Source organism: Mustela erminea, chromosome 1 (genome assembly GCF_009829155.1).
Source record: "Mustela erminea isolate mMusErm1 chromosome 1, mMusErm1.Pri, whole genome shotgun sequence".
Classification (NCBI taxonomy): domain Eukaryota; kingdom Metazoa; phylum Chordata; class Mammalia; order Carnivora; family Mustelidae; genus Mustela; species Mustela erminea.
In genome coordinates this window covers 5,721,122-5,742,484 of record NC_045614.1, presented here as the reverse complement: position 1 = coordinate 5,742,484, position 21,363 = coordinate 5,721,122, and the positions used below count along the sequence as shown (strand labels likewise).

Here is a 21,363-nt window from a genome sequence, read left to right as displayed (position 1 = left end):
CCTGGCTAAGGGGGCCCCTAGCCCCTCAGTCACCCTTTTACTCGTCTCTATGACCTGTCTTCTGTGCATGGATGCGTCTGGTTTGTTGGACCGTGAGCTCCAGGGCTGGGAAGGGGGGGCAGTGGCATGTCCTGGAGTCCCCATCCCTGGTCGCGCCAGGAGGGCTGGGCACGTAGTAATTGCTCCCCGGGTTTCAGGGCATAGGAGCGCCCTACGACCACTGTGCGGAATTACCACACACTTGGTGGCTTTCCATAACCTCAATACCCTAAGGATCTGGAGGTCAGAAGTCCCACAGGTTCTCCCTGGGCTAAAATGAAGGCATCCACCAAGCTGCGCTCTTGGAAACCCAAAAGGGAGACTGTGTCTCCTTGATTTTTTAAAAAAATATTTTATTTATTTATTCGACAGAGAGATCACTAGTAGGCAGAGAGGCAGCGAGAGGAGAAAGCAGGCTCCCCACTGAGCAGAGAGCCCGACATGGGGCTCGATCCCAGGACCCTGAGATCATGACCTGAGCTGAAGGCAGAGGCTTTAACCCACTGAGCCACCCAGGCACCCCTGTCTCCTTGATTTTTTTCTGGCTTCTGCAGGCGTCCACATTCCTGGGCTTGTAGCCCCTTCCCCAGCTTTTTTCTAGTCTCCCTCGGGCTCTGCTCAACGGGCTCATCTCCTTCTAGACTCTGCTCGTCCGGCCTCCCTCTTCTAAGGTCTCTTGTGATGATGACCTTGGCCCCCCCTGGAAAATCTAGGGCCACCTCCATCTCCAGCTTCTTGATGTAATGAATCCCATCTGCAAGCCCTTTTACCACGCCAGGCCATATATTCACAGGTTCCAGGGACTGGCGGGGACACCTTTTGTGAGCCATTATTCAGTTGGCCAGAAACCCATAAAATGCGGGTGTTATTACTGTCCCACTGGATGGATGCAAAAATCAAGGTGTGAAGAAGCAAAATGACGTATCCGGGCTCACCCAGTGAGGAAGGGGCAAGCACAGGCTTTGGGTTTAGACTCTGGGCTTTCTGTCAGCATCTACCCAATTAGCCCTCTTGAGCCATCTGTGTCTGCATCTAAGGACAAGAGGGTGAGGGTGGTGGTGTTGAGGCAGATGGGGAAGGGGCTAGCAAGAGCTTGAGGGGAATGTGTCCTGCCCTACCTTGGGGGCCCTCCCCAGACACCTCAGCCAACCTGGTAAGACGCCTTGGGATCTCAGGGGGTTTCCTGGGATCTGGGGGAGGGAGGTGGGAATTTGGAAAGAATAAGCCATTCTGTCACAAGGCCATTTCCTTGGAAAGTGGGGTGATGAGTGGGGCTGGTCTGTCCAGGAAACCTGGCTGGGCTTCAAGGTCACCACTGACTTGCTGACTCAGCCCCAGAAAGTGTGGTTGTGTGGTCACTCAGGGGGCTGTTGATGGGGACACCCATTGGGAAAGGGTCAGAGGGTGCTCGAGGGAGTCCCTCCAACACCCCCCCCCGCTTCCTAGCACAAACCCCCTTGGCCTCTCCAACTCAGACCCTCATTTCCCTCCCCCACCTTTCCCCTCAGACTAGAAGAGCAGGGAATGGGGAAGGGGTGCTTTTCCAGAATGTTCTACCTCCCACTTCATCCTGTGACTGTACCCTCTTCTATCTCTCCTCATCACCTGCCCTTCTCCCCCCCCCAGACTGTGAGCCCCAGAAAGGCACCAACCACAACCCGAAACCCAACATTTCTTTATGACAATTTTTAAGCATATAGAAAAATTGAGTTTAAGCATGGAAAAACCCATTCTTAGATTCTAGGATCAGTGTATTACAACCAATTCATCCATCCACCCCTCAAGCCATCCTACATGTTCATGCATTTCAAAGTAAGTTGCAGGGACGCCTGGGTGACTCAGTCGTTAAGCATCTGCCTTTGGCTCAGGTCATGATCCCTGGGTCAAAGTAAGTTGCTGACATCAGCTCATTTCCCTCTAACACTGCAGCCCAGAAATACGAACTAGGGTCCAATATTTGTTTGCCAATCTCCTTACTTTTTTTCCTTTTGAGTAAAATAGAATAAAATGTGTAAATCCCAAGTGTATTCTCTTCGAGCTTTGACGAATGCATTCACCCGTGTAACCCAAATCTCTATCAAGACACCAGAACATATCCTTCCTTCCAGAAAGTTCTCTCATGGCTCTTCCCAGGCAATCATCATTCCCACATTTTTTCCACCCTCGAGTAGTTTTGCCTGTTCTAGAATCTCATAAAAATGGGCTTCTAAAGTCTATAATATTTTGTGAATGGCTGCTTCCACTCTGCCTAAATTTTTCCAGGTTTCTCTGTGCCTGGAGACCCCGGCCTCTTGTTCTCCACTGGCATTCCAATGCCTGGAGTATAATCAATGCTGAGAAGTGTTTGTGGATGGAGAAATATGAATGAATGAATAATGAAAGAAAGAAAGAAATTGTTCCTTGCTCACAGGAGACTTGATCTGATTCTTTCTCTCCATCTTCTCTTACCAAGCTCCTGCTTGTCTTGGTTCAGGGGCTGTAATTCCAAAGAGCAGAGACACCACCCCCCACCTCCTTTTTCCCAGGGCCCAGTCTTATCTTCCTATGAGAACACGTGTTATCAAGCACGGGTTCCCACCAGCTTCCTACTTTCCTCCTTTATCTGGTTCAACTTCCAGCACCATTTCCCCCCGCGCCCGCTCTTCTCTAGATAAAAGCTCCACTTAGCTGTAGATCTGAAGTCCTTCCTGCATCGAAAATATCCTCCCCAAGCAGCTGGAGCCCGGAGATATTGCTGAGTATTGAAACACAAAATTTGGGAAACTGGCAGTTTCTTTTAAAATTAAACATTCGCCTACTCCCTGAACCACAACTAGGTATTTCCCCACAAGAAGTGACAACTTAAATTTGTAAAAAAGACTTGTAGAAGAGTATTTGTGGCAGCTTAATTCTTAGTAATTAACACTGGAAAGAGCATAGATGCCTGTCTATGCTGAATGGATGTGTATCCAGGTGAATGTATACACAAATTGTGGTCTAGCAACACAACTAAAGACGAGACAGAAGTGAAAAGGAACAGACTAGATGCATACAACGGCATGGACAAATGCCTAGAGAAAGAAGCCAGGCACAGAAAGACTGCATACCGTGTGAGGGCGCCTGGGTGGCTCAGTCCGTTCAGCACCTGCCTTCAGCTCAGGTCATGATCCCAGAGTCCTGGGATCCAGCCCCATGTGGGACTCCCTGCTCAGCGGGGAGTCTGCTTCTCCCTCCCCCACCCCTCCCACTCGTGCTCTCTCTCTCTTGTTCACTCTCTCTCAAATGAACAAATCAAAAATCTAAAAAAAAAAAAAAAAAAAAAAAAAAAAAGACAACACACTGTATGATTCAATTCAGATGACCTCCAGAAAGAGCCAGTCTAGCGAATAGTGATGGAAAGCAGAGTAGTCATGGCTGGGACAGGGGTGGGGAAGGAATTTTAGGGGACGGTGGAAATGTTCTCCATCCGCAATATAGGGGTGATCACACAGCCGCATACGTTTCTGAAAACTCATGGAATCGTAAGCCTGAAATGGGTGCATTCCATTTTTAAAATGTTAACCATGGTATAAAACGTCCATAACATAAAATTTACATCTTGGCTGTTTTTAGGTGTCCGGTTCGGTAGTGTTAGCTACACTCACGTGGTTGTGCAACCAATCTCCAGGATATTTCAGTCCTGTAAAACTGAAACTGTAGCCTCATTAAACAACAAGTACCCATTTCTCCGTCCCACGAGGATCTGGCCGTCACCCCTACTTCTCGCTCCTATGAGTTGGACCACCCTAGATACCTCACGTAAGCGAAATGATACAATATTTGTCCTTTTGGGACTGGTTTATGTCACTGAGCGTAAAGTCCTCGGGGTCCATCCACAGAATGTCCTTCCTTTTCAAGGCTGAATTATAGTCCATTATATGGGCGGACCCCAATTTATCTGTTCATCTGCCATTTGGACACTTGGGGTGGGACATTGGCTTACATGGGAATTCTGTTCCGAATTTTTTCAGGACCCGCCGTACTGGTTTCCACAGCGGCTGCGCCATTGCTCGCTCCCGCCAGCAACACACGAGGGTTCCAGTTTCTCCACTGCTTGGCAACACCTGTTACATTGTTGTTGCTGTTTTTGATGCACATCATCCTGATGAGTGTGATAAATTGGGACATTTTACTGTATATATTGTATATAATGCATATTGTATATTGCATGTAAATGATGCCTCATTAAATTGTGTATAATGTATCTTGTATATTGTGTATCAATTACACCGGAATAAAGTTGACCTTTAAAAATGATCTTTTTTTTCCCCCAAGATTTATTTATTTATTTGAGAGAGAGTGAACAAGAGAGAGAGAGAACATGAGCCCCGGGGGTGGGGTGGGGGGAGGAACAGAGGGAGGCAGGTTTCCCGCTGAGCAGGGAGTCCGATGAGGGGCTCGATCCCGGGACCCTGGGATCATGACCTGAGCCAGAGGCAGACACTCAGCTGATGGAGCCACCCGGGCGCCCCCCAAATGATCTTTTAAACAAAGAGTTCTACCTGGAGCCCATGCAAACCAGGACAGACAGAGACCCACGGAGACGTTCGGCCACCCTAGTTTAAGGTAAGCGACACGTGTGCATTGTCAGCTGATGGGAGATTAAGGTTCGATCTCAAGCAGTGACTGCCACGTTATGGGTGTGAAAAGTTTATTCTGCGGTTTCCAGGGGCTTTTGTTGAATTGAGATGCTCCTGTGGGGGCGTCCAGGTGCCTATAGACGCGGGAAGGCATGGGACAGGATCATCACAGGCGGCCGTCGGGTCGCAGGTGGTTAACGTCGAGTTGGGGCTCAGCTCCAGGGAAGCTTCGCTATTAGTCGTTGGTGGCTGTGGCAGTAAGTGACCTCCAACTCAGTGGCTTAAAACAGCACAACTCCGTTATCTCACAGTTCTGGAAGTCAGATGTCAGACACCCGACTCTCGGGCCTCAGGTCAAGGAGTCAGCACAGCCGCATTGTTCTGGGAGCTCTAGGGGAGAACTGCTTGTTTGTCCTTTTGAGGGGGGAGGATGGGGAGGTTAGGACATTATTTTTTTAAAGAGCAGTTTTAGCTTCACAGCAAAACTGAGAAGATACAGAGATTCCCCATATGCCCCCTGCCGGCACATAGGCACAGCCCGTCCCTCCATCAAGATTCCCCCCAAGAGGGGCCCCTTTGTTAGAACCGATGAACCTACATTCCCGCATCGTTACCTGCCAGAGTCCATAGTTTACTTTAGGGTTGTTTTGTTTGTTTTTTAAGATTTTATTTATTGATTTGAGACCCTTGCGATCATGCTGAACCCACCTGGATAAACCTGGACAACCTCCTCACCCCAAGGTGCTCACTTTAATCACATTTGCAAAGTCCCTGTTGCCGTGTAAGGTGACATAGCCATAGGCACAGGGGATTAGGACACGGACGTCTTTGGGAGACCGTTATTCTGCCTCCTATAGGCCCGTTGTGGTGCTCTTGGCAACGGCTGTTGTGTCCCAGGAACAGGACAGTATATTTCAGATCTATTATGGGGGGCTCTCAGAGCTTCTGGGGTCTCCAGGAAAGAAGGTCTGTCTTTAAGACTGCTGACCTGGCCCAGTCACACTCTCCGGGGAAACATCGCAGGATTCCTCTGTATTCAGGCCCCCGCCCGTACCAGCTTTAGAGTACACTCTTTCTGGCAAGACCGATTCTCCAGGAAAGGAAGTCAACCGAAGGTCAAGGTCTCTGGGATGAGTGTTGTGCTCCTGGGATGCCTTTCTTCCCAGGGAGGTTGAATCTTGGATGAGGGAAGGAAGGAGGGCGGGTCTGGGACCAAGAAGCCAGAAGAAGCACTTGATTCTGACCTTCTCATGCAGGGTCTTCGTGTACTGACTCAATGTTGACAGGTGGGAGCCTGGCCACCTGCCGGGATGCAGGGCCTGTGAGCTGACCAGGAGGGGTCATGGCAGATGGTGGGGGGCAGGACAGAGTCTCAAGGCTCCTGTCCAGGGCTCTCTCAGGCCCCGGACCCCAGTGTCCAAGCCAGATCTTTGAAATATCCCAGGGAAGCTCCTGCTTAACTTTGAGGTCTCCTCCTTCTGCCCCAACCACAGCCAGGACTCACTCAGCTCCATTCCCAGGCGAGACACCTGGGCCTCTCTGCTCACCTGTGCTGCTGGACATCTACCACTACGCTGACCACCATTGAGGGTGTCAGCCAGACTTAAAGGCTGACTGCGGACTGTCAGTCTGTCTCTGTTGCTCTTCAGTTGGCCACGGGTCTCCCGATGGCCGGTAAGTTAGACTAGAATTGGTGAGTCTTCCAGACCGTTATTGACCCAACTCACCGAGTACGCAGGCACCGGACTGGTGTTCTGGTTGCCTCCCCCACTGTGAGCCACATGTCTGTCAGTTGATCATGTCTTGTGTGAGGCTGCATAATGGCCTTTAAAGATATCCACGTCCTAATCCCTGGAACTTGGCCACTATCTTATATAGCAACAGAGATTTTGCAGAGGTGACTAGGAATTTAGAGGTGGGAAGATGTAGACATTAAAGAGTTTGGTGGGTCTTGGTTCCCTGCTCTTGGCAGGCATCATCTACACCATTGGGATTTTCTGAGTGATCGGAGTGTCTTCGTCAATCCTGGGGGCTCCTTGGACCACACCTGGGTTATGCTGAGGAGATGGCTCAGGGTGGGGGTTGGTCATGCCAGAAAGACCAACCAGGAAGGGATGGGACCTTCAACCACCTGACCTCCATGGAAGGGGAGGGGAGCTAGAGATGGAGGCAATCGTGTGGCCCCTGATTCAGTCAGCCACGCCTGCAAAATGAAATCTCAAGGAAAACTCTGGACACCAATGCTCAGAGGAGCTTTGTGGTTGGTACAGACATGACCCTGTTCACCATATGGATGTCTTCATTTGGCTACTGTGGATTTGTGTCCTTTCTAGAGCTTTCCTGAGTTCTGTGAGTTATTCTAGTGAATTACAGAACCAAAGGAATTGTGAGAGCCTCTGAATTTGTATCAGTTGGTCAGAATCATTTGGTCCAAAGTGTGGGTGACCGATAGCGCCCCCAAACTCACAGCCTGTGTCTGCAGTGAGGACAGACACTCTTGTTAGGAACTGTGCCTTTAATCTGTGGGTGGGTCTGCACTAACTCAGGGTGTTAAAAGTGCCACAGTTGCCTTGGTATTAAAGGGACCATCCTGGATTAAGACCTGGGTCGGTCTTAACTGCAATCACAAGCATCCTTATAGGAAGGGAGGCAGAGGGAGATTTGATGCAGAAGAAGGCAATATGATCAGGGAAGCAAGATACTGCCCTACTGATTTTGAAGATGGAGGAAGGGGCCATGAGCCAGGGAATGTGAGGAATGAAGCTCTAGAAGCTAGAAAAGACAAGGAAACAGTTCCCACCCTGGAGTTTCCAGAGGGAGGCTGGCCCTGGTGACACCCTGATTTTGGCCCAGTAAATCTAATTTTGGACTTCTGATTTGCAGAACTGTCAGCGAATGTGTGTTGTCTTTAAGCCACCAAGCTGGCGGTCATTTGTTACAGAGGCTCCCAGAAACTCATATACCCCTTCCAAGCCGACTGTCTGGAAATCCATCAGTCTGGCCAACAGTCTAGTAGGTATGCTATCTGTCCAGGACTCAGGTGGCTCCTGGTCCTGGTTAGTGCCTCGCTTTGGGCAGCAGTCATAGAGCACCCAGAGGACTGGGGTTCACTGGAAGGTTTCCCTTCGTTAGGGAGTCTGGGTGCTGTTCCCTCTTCTGCCTGCTCAGTTGCTGCTCTCATGGCTGGGCAGCCTGGGGGCTCTCAAAGGCTGCCCAGAACTTAAGGTTGCTAGCCTGTCCTTCCCCTCAGTTGGACCTGTCTCCGCTGGAAATTCTGGGAGAGCCCCAGATCTCCAGGATGGGAGCAGGAAACTTTGGGAGTGCAGGGTGAATTCAGATCAAAAGTCCCCAGCTGATAAAGCCAGACTCAGGGTACCCTGCACCCCCCCAAATGGGTTTAGCTACACTTCACACACCCCAACACCCTCTGCTTGCAAATCCCATGGTTTCTCAAAAAGTCCATCTTCTCTGGGATGTATGGATCAGTCCATCCAGTGGTCACAGAACCTGTCTTAGGACAGAGACCTGCTCTTTGGATGCAGACAGCCCCTTTCCCACCTGCCTCAGGGCCTTGTCTCAGACTGTCAGGTCTCCACCGTGGGGTGACAGTGTCCTCAAGGAGGGGCCACCCCTGCAGAATTCCAGCAAGGTTCCTTCCCTAGAGGTGTGGCTTCTCCAAATGCACCACGTGGCATTCGTGTATTCTTCCTTCGAGTCACTGATCACCTTGTTCCTGTGCCCAGCTAGATCAGAAGGAGGAGCACTGGGTCAGAGTCATTCCTCTGTCCCTAGAGCCTGACAGCTGTCCTGGGCAAGTACAGGTTACGCACTGAGCTTTGGAGCATCATAGGGCCAGGAGGTCACTTAGAGAGGTCGGGGTCACTCACAGGGCTGATACTGGGGTCTCTGGGATAAAACTTGGAACAGCTCACCAAAGCCACGAACCCAGATTCATTTCTCAAGGATTTATTGATGCTTCCTAGGACTTCGAAGACAGCTCACAAAACCCCTATCTGTGATGCCTCCCAGTGGGGGAGGGGTGGGTAATGCAAGAAAACCAAACAGCTCCATCCCTGAGTTGCCCTACTTTGATGGGGGGTGTGGGGCATGGGGTCCGTGGACTGGCTCAGGAGCCGGGATTTGAGTGGGGTTGGAGGCTGGGTTATGTCTGAGTGTGGGCTTGCAGTGAGGTTGGAGTGGAGGTCCCAGTGCCTTTACCTGCCTGGGGTAGGTGGGTGGGGCGGTTCACAGCAGTGGACAGTGGACCTGGTTAGGGGAGGGCAGGGCGCGGGGCGGGGGGCGGGGGGAGGGGGAATCAATGGCAGTGGCCGGCACCAGGAGGGTGACCAGCTAGGGCGATCTCCCTGGGGTGGGGTGGGGGTGGGTGCGGCCGCAGACACTGGTCAGCAGCGGCGTCTCTTCTCACAGACCCAGTTGTCCCTCTCGTTTTCGCACGGCGCGTCGTTCCACATCCCCGTGCGCAGCATCATAGCGCAGTCCTCACGCCCCATAGAGTCATTGGGCTCCCCCATGTTCCAGTGGCTGCAGGGGTTTGTTGGGGGTGTTTCTGGCGCTCAGGATGGGCCTGGCGTGCAGCCCTGAGGATCTACCCTGTTTATTGCTTGGGTCTAACCTAGACACCCTGAGGGTTTAATGTGAGCATGCACCTGCGACATCACTTTCTAACTCCCGGGATTGAACCCTCAGCCAGGTCCTGGGGTTCGGGCCGCCCATCCCTACCGAGTCCCTGAGATCTGGCCAACGCACTTCCCGCAGGAGCTGACCTGTCCCTTTCCCCAAGTCCCTGCCCTCACCTGAAGCTGAGCGGGACTCCGTCCACCCACTGGTAGCCCTGGATCGTGCGCCCGCGGCGCACCGCCCTCAGGCCCAGCCAATAACCGCGGCCTCGCGTGTTCCGACTCAGGAAGCCCTGCTCGGGAAGGGAGACCCAGCCGGCTGAGTGGCCTCGCCACTCCCCCCACCCCACCTCCCTCAGGTGAATCCCGCCTCCCGCCTGCGACCGCTGGGGGCTGCGCACCTGCTCCTCCAGGTCCCCGACAATCACCAAGTGCGCGCCCGCGCCCGCGCAGTTACGCTGCGACTCCTCCCATGTGGCCCGCTGGACGGAGAAAAGGTAGCAGGAGCCCTGGAAGGGCAGCCAGGACGCGGGGCACTCTTCGCAGGAGCCTGTGGGGTGGCGAGAGTCAAAGACGTGAACTGCTCCTGGCCGAGCCGACGGAAGAAACCCGGGGTGGGGAGGGGGCGGGAAGTGGACCCCTGAGGTCTCGAGGCGGAGGCACAGAGAACAGGCCAAGGTCAAGGTGCAGGATAGTGCGGATCAAGGAACCCCGAGGCCCACAGGTAGGTCCACTTGTCCCTCCCTCTCTCCCCTCTATCTTGCTCACTGTTCCCCAGCCGGGCGGCCTCCAGAGCCCTGAATAGCTCACTGCGGATGTCCTCGCGGTCCCTGCCCGCTTCAGCCAAGCTCTGGGTCACTGCAAAGTCAAGGGAGTTCACCTTATAAGTCAGGTCAGGGTCAGGAGTAGGGTCATGATTAAAGGTCAGCATCCACATCCATGGTTAGGATCATGGTCAAGAATGACATCGCGGTCAACGACTGTTCTAGCTGGTCCAGGGCAAGTTGCGGTTGGGGTCAGGAGTTGTATTCAAGATCAGAGTCCAGCTGTCAGAGGTCAGGATCACAGGATAGGGTCGCCGTAACCCTAACCAGGATAGGTGTCAGTATGGGAATGACAGCCGGGATCACGGATCAGGGGTCCAGGCGATGTCCCCCTCTCACCGCGATCGCTCAGTTCTTTCAGGGCACTCTCTTGCTGGATCAGCTTCGCCTGCGCCTCCCCAAGCTCGGTGCGTGTCCTCTGCAGCAGCGCCTGTGTCCCCAAGCCTGGGAAGGAGCGGGGAAGGGCGAGAAGGACCCGCGCGAGACGTCAGTAACCCGCCCGTCGGCCACCCACCAGCCCCCGACCCCGCCCCCAAACCCCGCCCCCGCTCGCCTCCTCCAATCCCGGCCCAAGCCCCGCCCCCAGCACGCGAGTCTCACAGCAGCTGTTGCAGGCCCGGATCTCCTGGTTCAAATTGCCCAGCGCCGCGGTCTGTTCCGAGGCTGGAAGGATTCCCGCCCCACAAACACTCCCGGTCACCTGCGGGGACTCACAGGACACCCTTCCCCGCTCGGGAACCAGGCCCCGGGACCGCGGACCACCCGCTACCCTGTCTCCAGGATCCTAAACACTCCGGCCCCGCACACCACGTGGGCGGGGGGTGGGGGGTGGCTACTAGTACCGTTCCGCACGCACCGTTTGTCCTCAGCAGGTCCTGGTGGCCAAGCAGCGTCCCTCGCTCGGTGGAGGCTGTGGAGAAGAGGCTCCTGCAGGTGCGACCAGGGACTCCGACATTCTCCCCCTCGCCCAAGGGGTGCAGGGGCCCCGTCTTGGGACGCATAGAAGGGGCGGGTAGGCATACATTCACGTGATGTGCACACACCCAGGGGACACAAACACATGGGGACATGCACACACATACGTGCACGCACTGACATACACATGTGGGTGCGCACAGCCCAAAGATGTACACAGACTGTTCACACGCGTTCACACTCAGACCCAGGCTGGGGTCTGGGACCCAGCTGTTGCGTCCAGAGACAGAGGGAAGGTCTATGTCCCCAGGGTGGCTTGACACAACCTCCCCTCATTATGTGGTCACTCACCTTTAGAAACTAGGACGCTCAGAATGAGGGCCCACAGAACTGTGGCTACCACCAGAAGCAGGCCCAGGAAGAGGAGTCGCCGTCCCCAGCTTCCCCAGTACCCTGGGATAACACAGATGAACTCCTGGGTCCTTCCTGCTCTAGGACCGCCCTGGGTCTCTGGGCCCCGAGGATGGAGCCCTGGGCGCTTGGGCTCCTCCCAAAGAACTGAGGTTCAGAGAGGTTAAGTAATTTGCTCATGGTCACACGAGCTCCAAGTGGCAGAGTTAGAATTAGAATCTGGATCCAGGGACGCCTGGGTGGCTCAGTTGGTTAAGCAGCTGCCTTCGGCTCGGGTCATGATCCCAGCGTCTTGGGATCGAGTCCCACATCGGGCTCCTTGCTCAGCAGGAAGCCTGCTTCTCCCTCTGCCTCTGCCTGCCATTCTGTCTGCTCTCTCTCCCTCTCTCTCTTGACAAATAAATAAAATCTTTAAAAAAAAAAAAGAATCTGGATCCAGCTCACTCTGGCGCCTGTGGTGTCTCTTCTGCACCCAATACTTGGACTGCCTTTTGGCTGTTCACCTCCCTTCCCCCATCAAACCCCAAACCACTGACCAGAAAGACCCAAGCCCGTGAAGCAGTCCCATTGCCCATACCTCCAGGGACTTCCTCGAGCCTGCTGTCCCACTTGCTGTACCCGACAGCGTCCATGGTAAGCAGATGCCCAGCCCTGGGCATAGATATAAATGTCGCCCCTCCCGGTCCCGCCTACTCTTTTCCTTCCTTCCCATCTCCTTCCTCTCAGTTCCTGGTACTGGGACCCAGAGACCAGTCACAGGGCTGGGCCCTTTCTGGTCTGGGCCTGTTTAAGGGTAAGCATGAAGGGGGGATGGGGGAAGTGGAATCAGAGGTGAGGGGTAGAAGGGGGTTGAGTGGGGTAGAAGGAGTGAAGAGGGGTGGGGAGAGTGTGTGTGTGTGTGTGTGTGCACATGCATGTGCAGTCCTGGTCTCTCTAGCTAGACAGCTGCAGCAACATCTCCAGACTGGTGCTGGGGGCTTCATTTTGGAGCTCACCCCCATTTCTTATAGGTCTGGGGCCTGGTTTCTTCCAGAGAGGAGCAGACTGAACCCAGCCAGGTTCTGGCCCCCTTCCGAGAGTTCCTGAGAAAGCCCCCTCAGCTCTGGCCCCTCCAGGCCAGCTCAGCTTCCCCCCTCAACTTCCCTGCAGGTTTCTGGAGACTGGAGCTGACCCTGACCTTAATTCAACTCTTCTTGGCCAGAAGGGAGAACACAGATGTTTGTTGGGTGGTGGCCAGCTAAGCTTCTGGATTCTATTATTGGGTGGGTGAGTGGGGGTGTATGTATGTAACTTCAAGAAGCTTCAGTTTTTCTCCTCTGAGGGGAAAAAGGGGGGACAGTGACAGGTCCTCCCCTCAAAGGATGCTGAGATAAAGACACGCGGTTATGCACGCCAAGCCCAGGGACTATCCCCAGGCATAAAACCCACTAACTGTTCATTAATTCTTTCAGTAAATATTGTAAATATTGGACAGCTACTGTGTGCCAGGCATCAATCAAGGAATTGTGTGTACATCAATGCCCCCAAATTCCTTCCTTCTTGGAGCACACATTCTAGGTGGGGGTAAAGAGAGACAGACAAATAAAAAATGAACATAATGCAAAAGTAAGTTATATACCATAGTGGTTCAAAACCGGGGGTGATTATGCCCCCCAGGAGACATTGGTCAGTGACTGGAGACATTTGTGGGTATCACGTTTTGGGAGGGTAGGTACTACTGACATCTAGGGAGTGGAGACCGGGGATGCTGTGACACATCCCCTAACACACAGGACAGCCCCCCACAGCGAGGAGTGATCTTCCCAATGTCAATAAGGCTGAGGGTGAGAATCCTAATGTCATATATTGACAAGTCATAAGTGCCACGAAAAAAAAAAAGGGAAAGAAAAGTCAAACAGGATAAAAGGCTTGGGCAGTGGGTTGGTAAGTGGGCTTCACCAAGAAGGACAAATATTATTCTTTTATCAAGCACTTCCCACATTCCAGTTTCTCCTGTAGATGCATGAACACATCCCACTTCCCAAATCTTCTGAACAACCCTCAGAAATAACAAACATTATCTCTACCTTAAAAAAAATTTTTTTTAAACTCAGTGCCTATTTTCTTACCTTGTTCCAGAAAGAAATGCGAGACAGACATGATAAAAGAAGATGAAAAGGCAGAGGGTGGGGCAGCTGGTTGGCTCAGTCAGTTAAGCATCTGCTTTGGTTCAGGTCATGAACCAGGGGTCCTGGGATAGAGCCCCACATTAAGCCCCCTGCTCAGCGGGCCCTCTGCTTCTCTCTCTCCTTCTGCTCTTGCTCTCTCTGTCTCTCTCAAATTAAGAAAAAAAGATGAAAAGACAGAGGCAAAGGAGAAATGAGGACCAGGAAGGGAACATGAATTTAAGAGATGAATCTGGTGCGCAAAATTTAACCAGAGATACTGGACTCTTGATAAATGCCCCAGGAAAGTAGGGTCAGGCATCTGGGAATGTGCTGCAAATTCTTTCAGAGAAATCTTTCCAGCAGACATGTCAACCAAGTCCCCATCTAACTTTCCAGAAATACAGCGGCAATTTTCTGCCAGTGGGCGGAGGTGGACAGCTTCATGGTCAGGTGTGGTTTTAGGGAAAGCAGGCTCACCTTAGCTCAAAGCAAATGGCCGTTCCCACTGTTGGGGTGCTTTAAGCAGGTTTCTAGAAGCATTGAGTTTGAGACCACAGAGAGAAGCCGACTGAATGAGAGGCAAGCCACGGGCTTCGGTAGATACCCAGGAGGCGTCTGTCCCTGGCACGCACTCTCTCTAAATGAGAATCCTGAGCCTAAAGGAAATCATTTAAGTACAGTGGGGAGAACTATGCCTCATATGGAAACCAGGACATGCAAAATGTCACCAATGAGCCAGATGATAACCTCAGGAAAATAACTTACTCTCTTGGTACCCCATTTCTTCATCTTTAGCATCAACAGGTGGTAAAGCTTTTGTTACCCAATTCTTTATGTCTCTGTGGCGATGTAGAAGACAGCTGTGAATGTACTGTGCGATATCTGATTTACTATACAAGCACAGGATATTATTTAATGTAATGGTGTCCCCGTTTACTAAAGACATTGCCGTGGTCCTGTATCACTGGACCAGTGTGGAGCACCAGTTGGGGCTAGCCTCAGGCTTCAATGGATACTGGGAAGCATCTGTCTTTGGCACTCAGTCTCTCTCTATCTCTCTTACACACACACACACACACACACACACACACACACACACACACACACGCAGGAATTTTCAATGGCAGACCCAAAGATTTCCTTTAGAAATGATCTTGGTCCTGTTCACAGACAACAGGCAACTAAGACCTCATGGTTTTAAGTCAAAAGGTTGTACTTTTAAAAACAACAGCAACATTTATTTATGAGAGAGAGAGAGAGAGAGAGAGAGAGAGAGAGAATGAGTGAGGCAGGGAGGACCTGAGGGAGAGGGAAAAGCAGACTGCCACCTGAGCAGGGAGCCTGACAGTGGTCTCTATCCTAGGACCCAGGGAACATGAGCCAAGCTGAAGTCAGACACTTGACCAACTCAGCCCCCCAGGTGTCCCTAACCTGTACATATTTAAAGAGTACAGTTTTGACTAACCCCCCTAACACCACAATGCATGTGGATGATGGATGCGACCATGACCATCCAAAGTTTCCTGTGTTGCTTGGTAAGCCTCCCTCCTTATCCCCCAGCTACCACTGACCTGCTTGTTATCTTTAGAGTGGTTCACGTTTTCTAGAATTTTGTATGAATGGCACCATACAGCATGTAGCCTCTTGAGGCTGGCTTCATTTGTTTAGCGTAACTATTCTGACATTCCTCCGTGTTGCGTTAACACTTCCTTCCTTCCCACTGCTGGGTAAAAATCTCATTGCGTCAATCTACAAGTGTGATTCTATAGTCACCTGCTAGGGGACATTGGAGTTGTTTCCAGTTACGGCTGTCATGAATAAAATGGCTGTGAGCTTTTGTGAGTAAGTATTGTCGTGCATATATGCAGTCATTTCTCTTGGGTACATACCTAGGAGTGGATAATTGCATTATATGGTAGGTATGTTTCATTTTTTTTAAGATTTTATTTATTTATTTGACAGAGAGAGATCACAAATAGGCAGAGAGAGAAGAAGGGAAGCAGGCTCCCTGCTGAGCAGAGAGCCTGACGAGGGACTCGATCCCAGGACCTGGAGATCATGACCTGAGCCAAAGGCAGTGGCCCAACCCACTGAGCCACCCAGGCACCCCGGTATGTTTCATTTTTTAAGAAACCGCCAAACTATTTTCCAAAATGGCTGTGCCATCTCTCATTCCCACCAGCGATGAATGAGAGTCCCGTTTCCTCCCACATTCTTGCCAGCACATGACACGGTTAGTCTTTTTAATTTTGGCCATCCTCTTATTAGCACAGTGTGATTTTTAATTGGCGTTTCCTTGATGATTAATGACGTGAAGCATCTTTTCCTATGCTTCTTTGCCATCTGACTATTTTCTTTGGTGACCTGTCTTTTTGGATGTTTTGCCCGTTTAAAAAAATGGGTTGCCTTATTCTGTCTGAGAGAGCAACTCTACTGGAGCCGTCCAAGGAAGTATGGCCAGGGTTGTCAGTCTCGCTGTGTTTGTTCAAATCGGCATCGCCTGGTCTAGAAATATTTCATTGTTTGCTGCCGGTGTCTCTGTCGGTATGTAAAGAATACAGGCTTCACTAAGTTGGATTAAGTGAACTACCTTCCAAGACACCTACCTTAACTGCAAATATCCAAGATACCTACAATGCTAACTCAATGTACATAAAATAAAAGCCCTTTATTATTTTTTTAAAAGATTTTATTTATTTATTTATTTGACAGACGAGATCACAAGTAGGCAGAGAGGCTGGCAGGGCCTGAGGAGCAGACTCCCCGCTGAGCAGAGAGCCTGATGTGGGGCTCAATTCCAGGACCCAGGGATCATGACCTCAGCCGAAGGCAGAGGCTTTAACCCACTGAGCTACCCAGGCACCTCATGAATTTTTTTTTTTAAGGGATTGGTTGGAGCGCATGGGTGGCTCAGCTGGTTAAGCAACTGCTTAACTTTGGATCAGGTCATGATCCCAGGGTCCTGGGATAGAGCACTGCATTGGGCTCCCTGCTCAGCAGGAAGCCTGCTTCTCCCTCTCCCAGTCCCCTGCTTGTGTTCCCTGGCTTGCTCTGTCTCTCTCTGTCAAATAAATAAGTAAAATATTTAAAAAAAAATAAAAAGGGATTGGTTCTTTTCTTATTGTTTTGAGAGTTTTTTATATATAATCTGGTAACAAATCTTTTACCAGATATGTGATTTTCTCATCTTTTCTCGTCGTCTGTGGTTTTGTTTTTTTTTTTTTCATCCTCTTAACAGCGTCTTTCAAAGAGCAAAGTTTTACATTTTCCAATATATCCATTTTTCTTTCTTGGGTTTTACTTTTGGTGTTCTATCTAGGAAATCTTTCCCCAATCCAAAAACTCCTCCTATGTTTTTCCCAGAAATTTTATAGTGTTGGGTTTTACATTTAGATCTTTGATACAGTTTGAGTTAATTTCATAGAAGGTGAAAGATCTTATAATTGAAGTTTGTCAGGGGAGGGCGAATATTAGTTTGAGACGTTGTTGAACTAGAGGCAACTTGAAGTCAACAACTTCAACTGGAAGTATAGCAGAGTGGTAAAGAGCAGGACTCTGGAGAAAGAAGAGCCTGGGGTTGATTCTTGGCCATTTCACTCTACGCCGTGAGTTCCCCCTCTACAAAATGGCAGTAGTGAAGAGTTGTCAGTGCCCTGTCCACATTCCTTTGGCATTCACCTCTTTTACTGTAAACACCTGGGGGTTTTTTTGCTCTCACCCAAGTGGAGGGCAGGTTGGCAGTGCAAGAGAGGTAGGTAATCCTGTGAGTCAGGATACCTCTTGAGTTGCATGTTCCACTGTGTTCCCGAGGTGTCCAGGGGGACTGAGCTCCAGTCAGCAGTACCTGCTCATGAGCACACCCTGAACTGACTCTTTCTCCTCCCTGTCCCAATTTCTTAGTTTCCTCCTGGGGCCTCTAGAATCATCTCTAGATGGGGAAGCCTGGGTGGCTCAGTGGGTTAAAGCCTCTGCCTTTGGCTCGGGTCATGATCTCAGGGTCCTGGGATCAAGCCTGGTGTTGGGCTCTCTGCTCAGTGGAGAGCAGCGCCCCCCCCTCCGCCTCTCTGCCTACCTGTGATCTCTCTCTGTCAAATAAATAAATAAAATATATATAAAAAAAGAATCATCTCCCAAATAAACTACAAAATTTCAAAGTCTTAAGTTCTGCTTCTGGGGTGGCCCAAAGACTCCTAGTCTGCGTCAAGAGATCAGCAGAGGGGCGCCTGGGTGGCTCAGTGGGTTAAGCCGCTGCCTTCGCCTCAGGTCATGATCTCGGGGTCCTGGGATCAAGCCCCCCATCCGGCTCTCTGCTCAGCGGGGAGCCTGTTTCCCCCTCTCTCTCTGCCTGCCTCTCTGCCTGCTGTGATCTCCATCTGTCAAATAAATAAATAAAATCTTAAAAAAAAAAAGAGAGAGAGAGAGATCAGCAGAATAACACCTACAGCCTAGCAGGGATCCCTAAGAGGTAGCTGTTCTTGTCACTGACATTATCATCCTCTCTCCTCATTGCCATCCAAGGTCCACTGGGACCCCTAGTACATGAAATTACCCACGTTCAGGGAGAGAGCCTGCCGGGAAAGATTTAAGAATTGTTGATTTGCCACTCGTTTTCCTGGGGAGTAACCTAAAAAGATGACTACCAACATGGTAAGGTTAGATCGCTTCTCCATGATGGGCAGGAGCCCGAAGCTCAGAGAGGTGGCTCGCAGAAGCCTCCCAGCCAAGAAGTGTTGGTGTTCCGATCCAAGGTCATGTAGCTCCCGCCACAGCTACTCTTCTCTCAGTTGTTGTGAGAGACTGAAAAATCCTGGCCACAAATTCCGCCCTCTTGCCTACACCTGCTTCTCTAGATGTGACCGTTCTTCCTCCCAACCAAAGGTGGAGTCTCTCGTCTCTATCCTGCCAGAATGTGCGTTGATCCCGTGACTTGCTTTAACCAATCACTGTACAGCAGCAGCTCCACGTGACTTACCAGCCTTGGCCCCAGCATGCCTTGCGGCTTCCGCCTTCATGCTCCTGGGGATGCTGCGGGCTGCCATGTTAGAGACCTTGGCTTGGTTTCGTGAGGATGACAGGCTATGAGGATGGGAAAGCGGTCCAGCCAACCTCCCCCAGCAAAGTTTCCTCTCGGCCCGTCCAGCTGTTTTCCATGCGAATCCAACAACCCTGGGTAATTCATAGCTGAGGCCAGGAAAGAAACCACATCAATCAACCCACGGAATTGGGAAAAATTATAGGTTGCTGTGTTTTCAGCCACCGATTTGTGGGATAGCTTGTTATGGTGCTTCCGATAACCGAAACAGTCATCAGCGCTGACAGGCACACCCTCGGACCCCCAGGGGAAGCAGCAGTTCTGTGGGATGAGCCGGGAGAGGTCCCAGATGTCCCGGGAGGGCAGCGTGTCTGTCGAAGAACGTTTCCAGACTGAGGACGGGCGGCTGTTTTTTTACTCTCAGCGTCAGCATTCTTGGAAGTGAGGATCTCCGGAACCTCGGCCGCCACAGGGGCTTCAGCACAACCATCTGGCCTCTGACCCTACGGCTTCCCCGGTGCTGTGGCTTCCCTGCCCCGCGGAGCCCGGACTGTGGATCTCTTGTGGGTTTCTCTGGGATATGTTTACTGAACTGGCCACATCCTCCTGCCTGTGGCTTCTGGGACACCTCATCTTTGTCATCAGCTCCTCAGTGTCAGGGACTTTTCCAGGCACTGGGGATTCAGCAAGGTACAAAATTGGCAAAAAAAAAAAAAAAAAAAAAAAAAAAAAGTTGATTTGGGGGAGATTCCCTGGAAGGGAAGACAGTAAACAAATGAACAAATAGGCACCAGGTGTTACCATGTCATGGAGTGGTAACTGTATACATTGTACCGTGCTGCCCCCGCCCCCCCCGCCCCCAGGGACAATCCAGAGGAAGGAGATGTGATTGGGGGGCCGCCATTTTAGGTAGGATGATCAGGAAGGGCCTTTCTGAAAAAGCAGCATTTCTTTGGAAAACAGTGTGGCGGTTCCTCAAACGGTCCAACCTTGAATGGCCACGTGACCCAGCAGTTCCACTCCTAGGTATCTATCTAAGAGAATGGACAACAAACCCACACAAAAGCTCAAGCATGAATGTTCACAACAGCATGATTCATAATAGCTCAAAAGTGGGACTGAGCCAAATGTCCACCCACTGGTGAATGGGTCGATAGAATGTGGTATATCCATTCAATGGAATAGTATTTGGCCGTGAAAAGGAATGGAGCACGGGGACATCTGTGTGGCCCGGTTGATTAAGCGTCTGACTCTTGATTTTGGCTCAGGTCAGTGCTTGCTTTGGCAGCACATACACTAGAATTGGAATGATTTTGGCTCAGGTCAGACTCTCAGGGAAGTTGGGGCTCCAAGCTCAGTGCTGAGTCTGCTTGTTTCTCTCCCTCTGTTCCTCCTTGTGGTCTCTTTCTCAAATAAATAAAATCTTTTAAAAAGCAAAAAAAAAAAAAAAAAAAAAAAGGAATGAAGCATTGTTAGGTGCTGGAATGTGACAAACCTTGAAAACATGATGCTAAATGAAAGAAGCTCAGACACAAAAGACCACAGATTGTATGACTCCATTTATAGGAAATGTCCAGAATAGGTAAATCTATTGAGGCAGAAACTAGATTCACAGTTGCCAGGGGCTGGGACTGATGGTAGAAACTGGTGATGGTTAGGAGTAGGGAGTTTCTCTTTGGGGTTATGGAATATTCTTGTTTTTTAAGATTTATTTATTTATTTGAGAGAGTGAAAGAGCAAGAGAGAGAGCATGAGAGGGGGGAGGGGCAGAAGAGAAGCAGGCTCCCTGCTGAGCAGGGACCCCCCCCCCCAATGCAGGACCCGATCCTGGGACTCCAGGATCATGACCTGAGCCGAAGGCAGTTGCTTAACCAACTGAGCCACCCAAGTGCCTCTTATGAAATGTTCTTACATTGGTTGGGATGATGGATACACGTTGTGTGGCTATAATAAAAACCATTGAATGGTAAGGGTGAGTGACGTGGTATGTGAACCCTTGTTTCAAAAGAACCAGAAAGGAAGGAAGGGAGGGGAAACCTTTAAGCAGAGATCCAGATGAAGCAAGGGAGTATCCCTGACCATGCTGGAAGGAGCACGTGCCAGCCAGAGGGAGCCGAGCGGAGATGAGAACATGCCGGCATGTGAGCGGAATGTGGCTGATGGGCGGTGAGCAAGGATTAACTCACAGTTACTCTCACTGATTTCACAAACAACCATTTAATGACTCGTAGGTGCCAGACATGGTCCTAGAAGCTGTGAATACAGTGAAGAACTTGAAGCTGAAATCTGGCTCTCACGGAAGTCAGACATTAAACCGAGAATTCCAGTTACCACATCACGAGAATGGATTGTTCCATAAATTCATTTCTTTTTCTAATTAGTGGCTTTTTAAAAAAGAAAGATTTTTTTTATTTATTTGACAGACAGAAATCACAAGTAGGCAGAGAGGCAGGCAGAGAGGGGGTGGGAAGCAGGCTTCCCTCTAAGCAGAGAGCACGATGCGGCGCTCAATCCCACGACCCTGCGATCATGACCTGAGCCGAAGGCAGAGGTATCAACCCACTGAGCCACCCAGGCGCCCCCCCCTTTTAAAAGTAGGCACCACACCCAGTATGGAGCCCAGTGTGGGGTTTGAACTCACACTCCTTTTTTTTTTTTTAAAGATTTTATTTATTTAACTTGACCGGGGTTGGCGGGAGAGCACACAAGCAAGGGGAGAGGGAGAAGCAGGTGCCTTGCCAATCAGAGAGCTGGACGGGG

The 21,363-nt window shown here is 50.8% G+C and overlaps 1 protein-coding gene and 1 pseudogene across 1 annotated transcript; one reads left to right on the top strand and one right to left on the bottom strand.

The window, feature by feature from the left end:
• Positions 1–8,587: 8,587 nt before the first annotated feature.
• Positions 8,588–12,092, bottom strand: CLEC4G (C-type lectin domain family 4 member G). Its single transcript, XM_032309384.1, has 9 exons — positions 12,002–12,092; positions 11,365–11,466; positions 10,955–11,008; positions 10,699–10,761; positions 10,438–10,542; positions 10,043–10,132; positions 9,676–9,824; positions 9,452–9,567; positions 8,588–9,179 (listed from the first exon to the last, which is right to left on the bottom strand). Exons 1-9 carry the CDS (start codon positions 12,081–12,083, stop codon positions 9,041–9,043), a joined length of 900 nt encoding a protein of 299 aa, XP_032165275.1. The 5' UTR covers positions 12,084–12,092; the 3' UTR covers positions 8,588–9,040.
• A 2,984-nt stretch (positions 12,093–15,076) lies between these two features.
• Positions 15,077–16,152, top strand: LOC116567917 (annotated as a pseudogene).
• The last annotated feature ends 5,211 nt before the right edge of the window (positions 16,153–21,363 follow it).

What these genes read in the sequence shown, in the direction of transcription:
- CLEC4G (XM_032309384.1), bottom strand. Translation starts at nt 12,083, where the DNA reads ATGCCCAGGGCTGGGCATCTGCTTACCATGGACGCTGTCGGGTACAGC. An exon ending in CCGGGCCTGCAACAGCTGCT is followed by an intron (nt 10,543 to 10,698) that starts GTGAGACTCGCG and finishes GCTCCTTCCCAG; the next exon opens with GCTTGGGGACACAGGCGCTG. An exon ending in GGAGTCCCGCTCAGCTTCAG is followed by an intron (nt 9,180 to 9,451) that starts GTGAGGGCAGGG and finishes AAACCCCTGCAG; the next exon opens with CCACTGGAACATGGGGGAGC.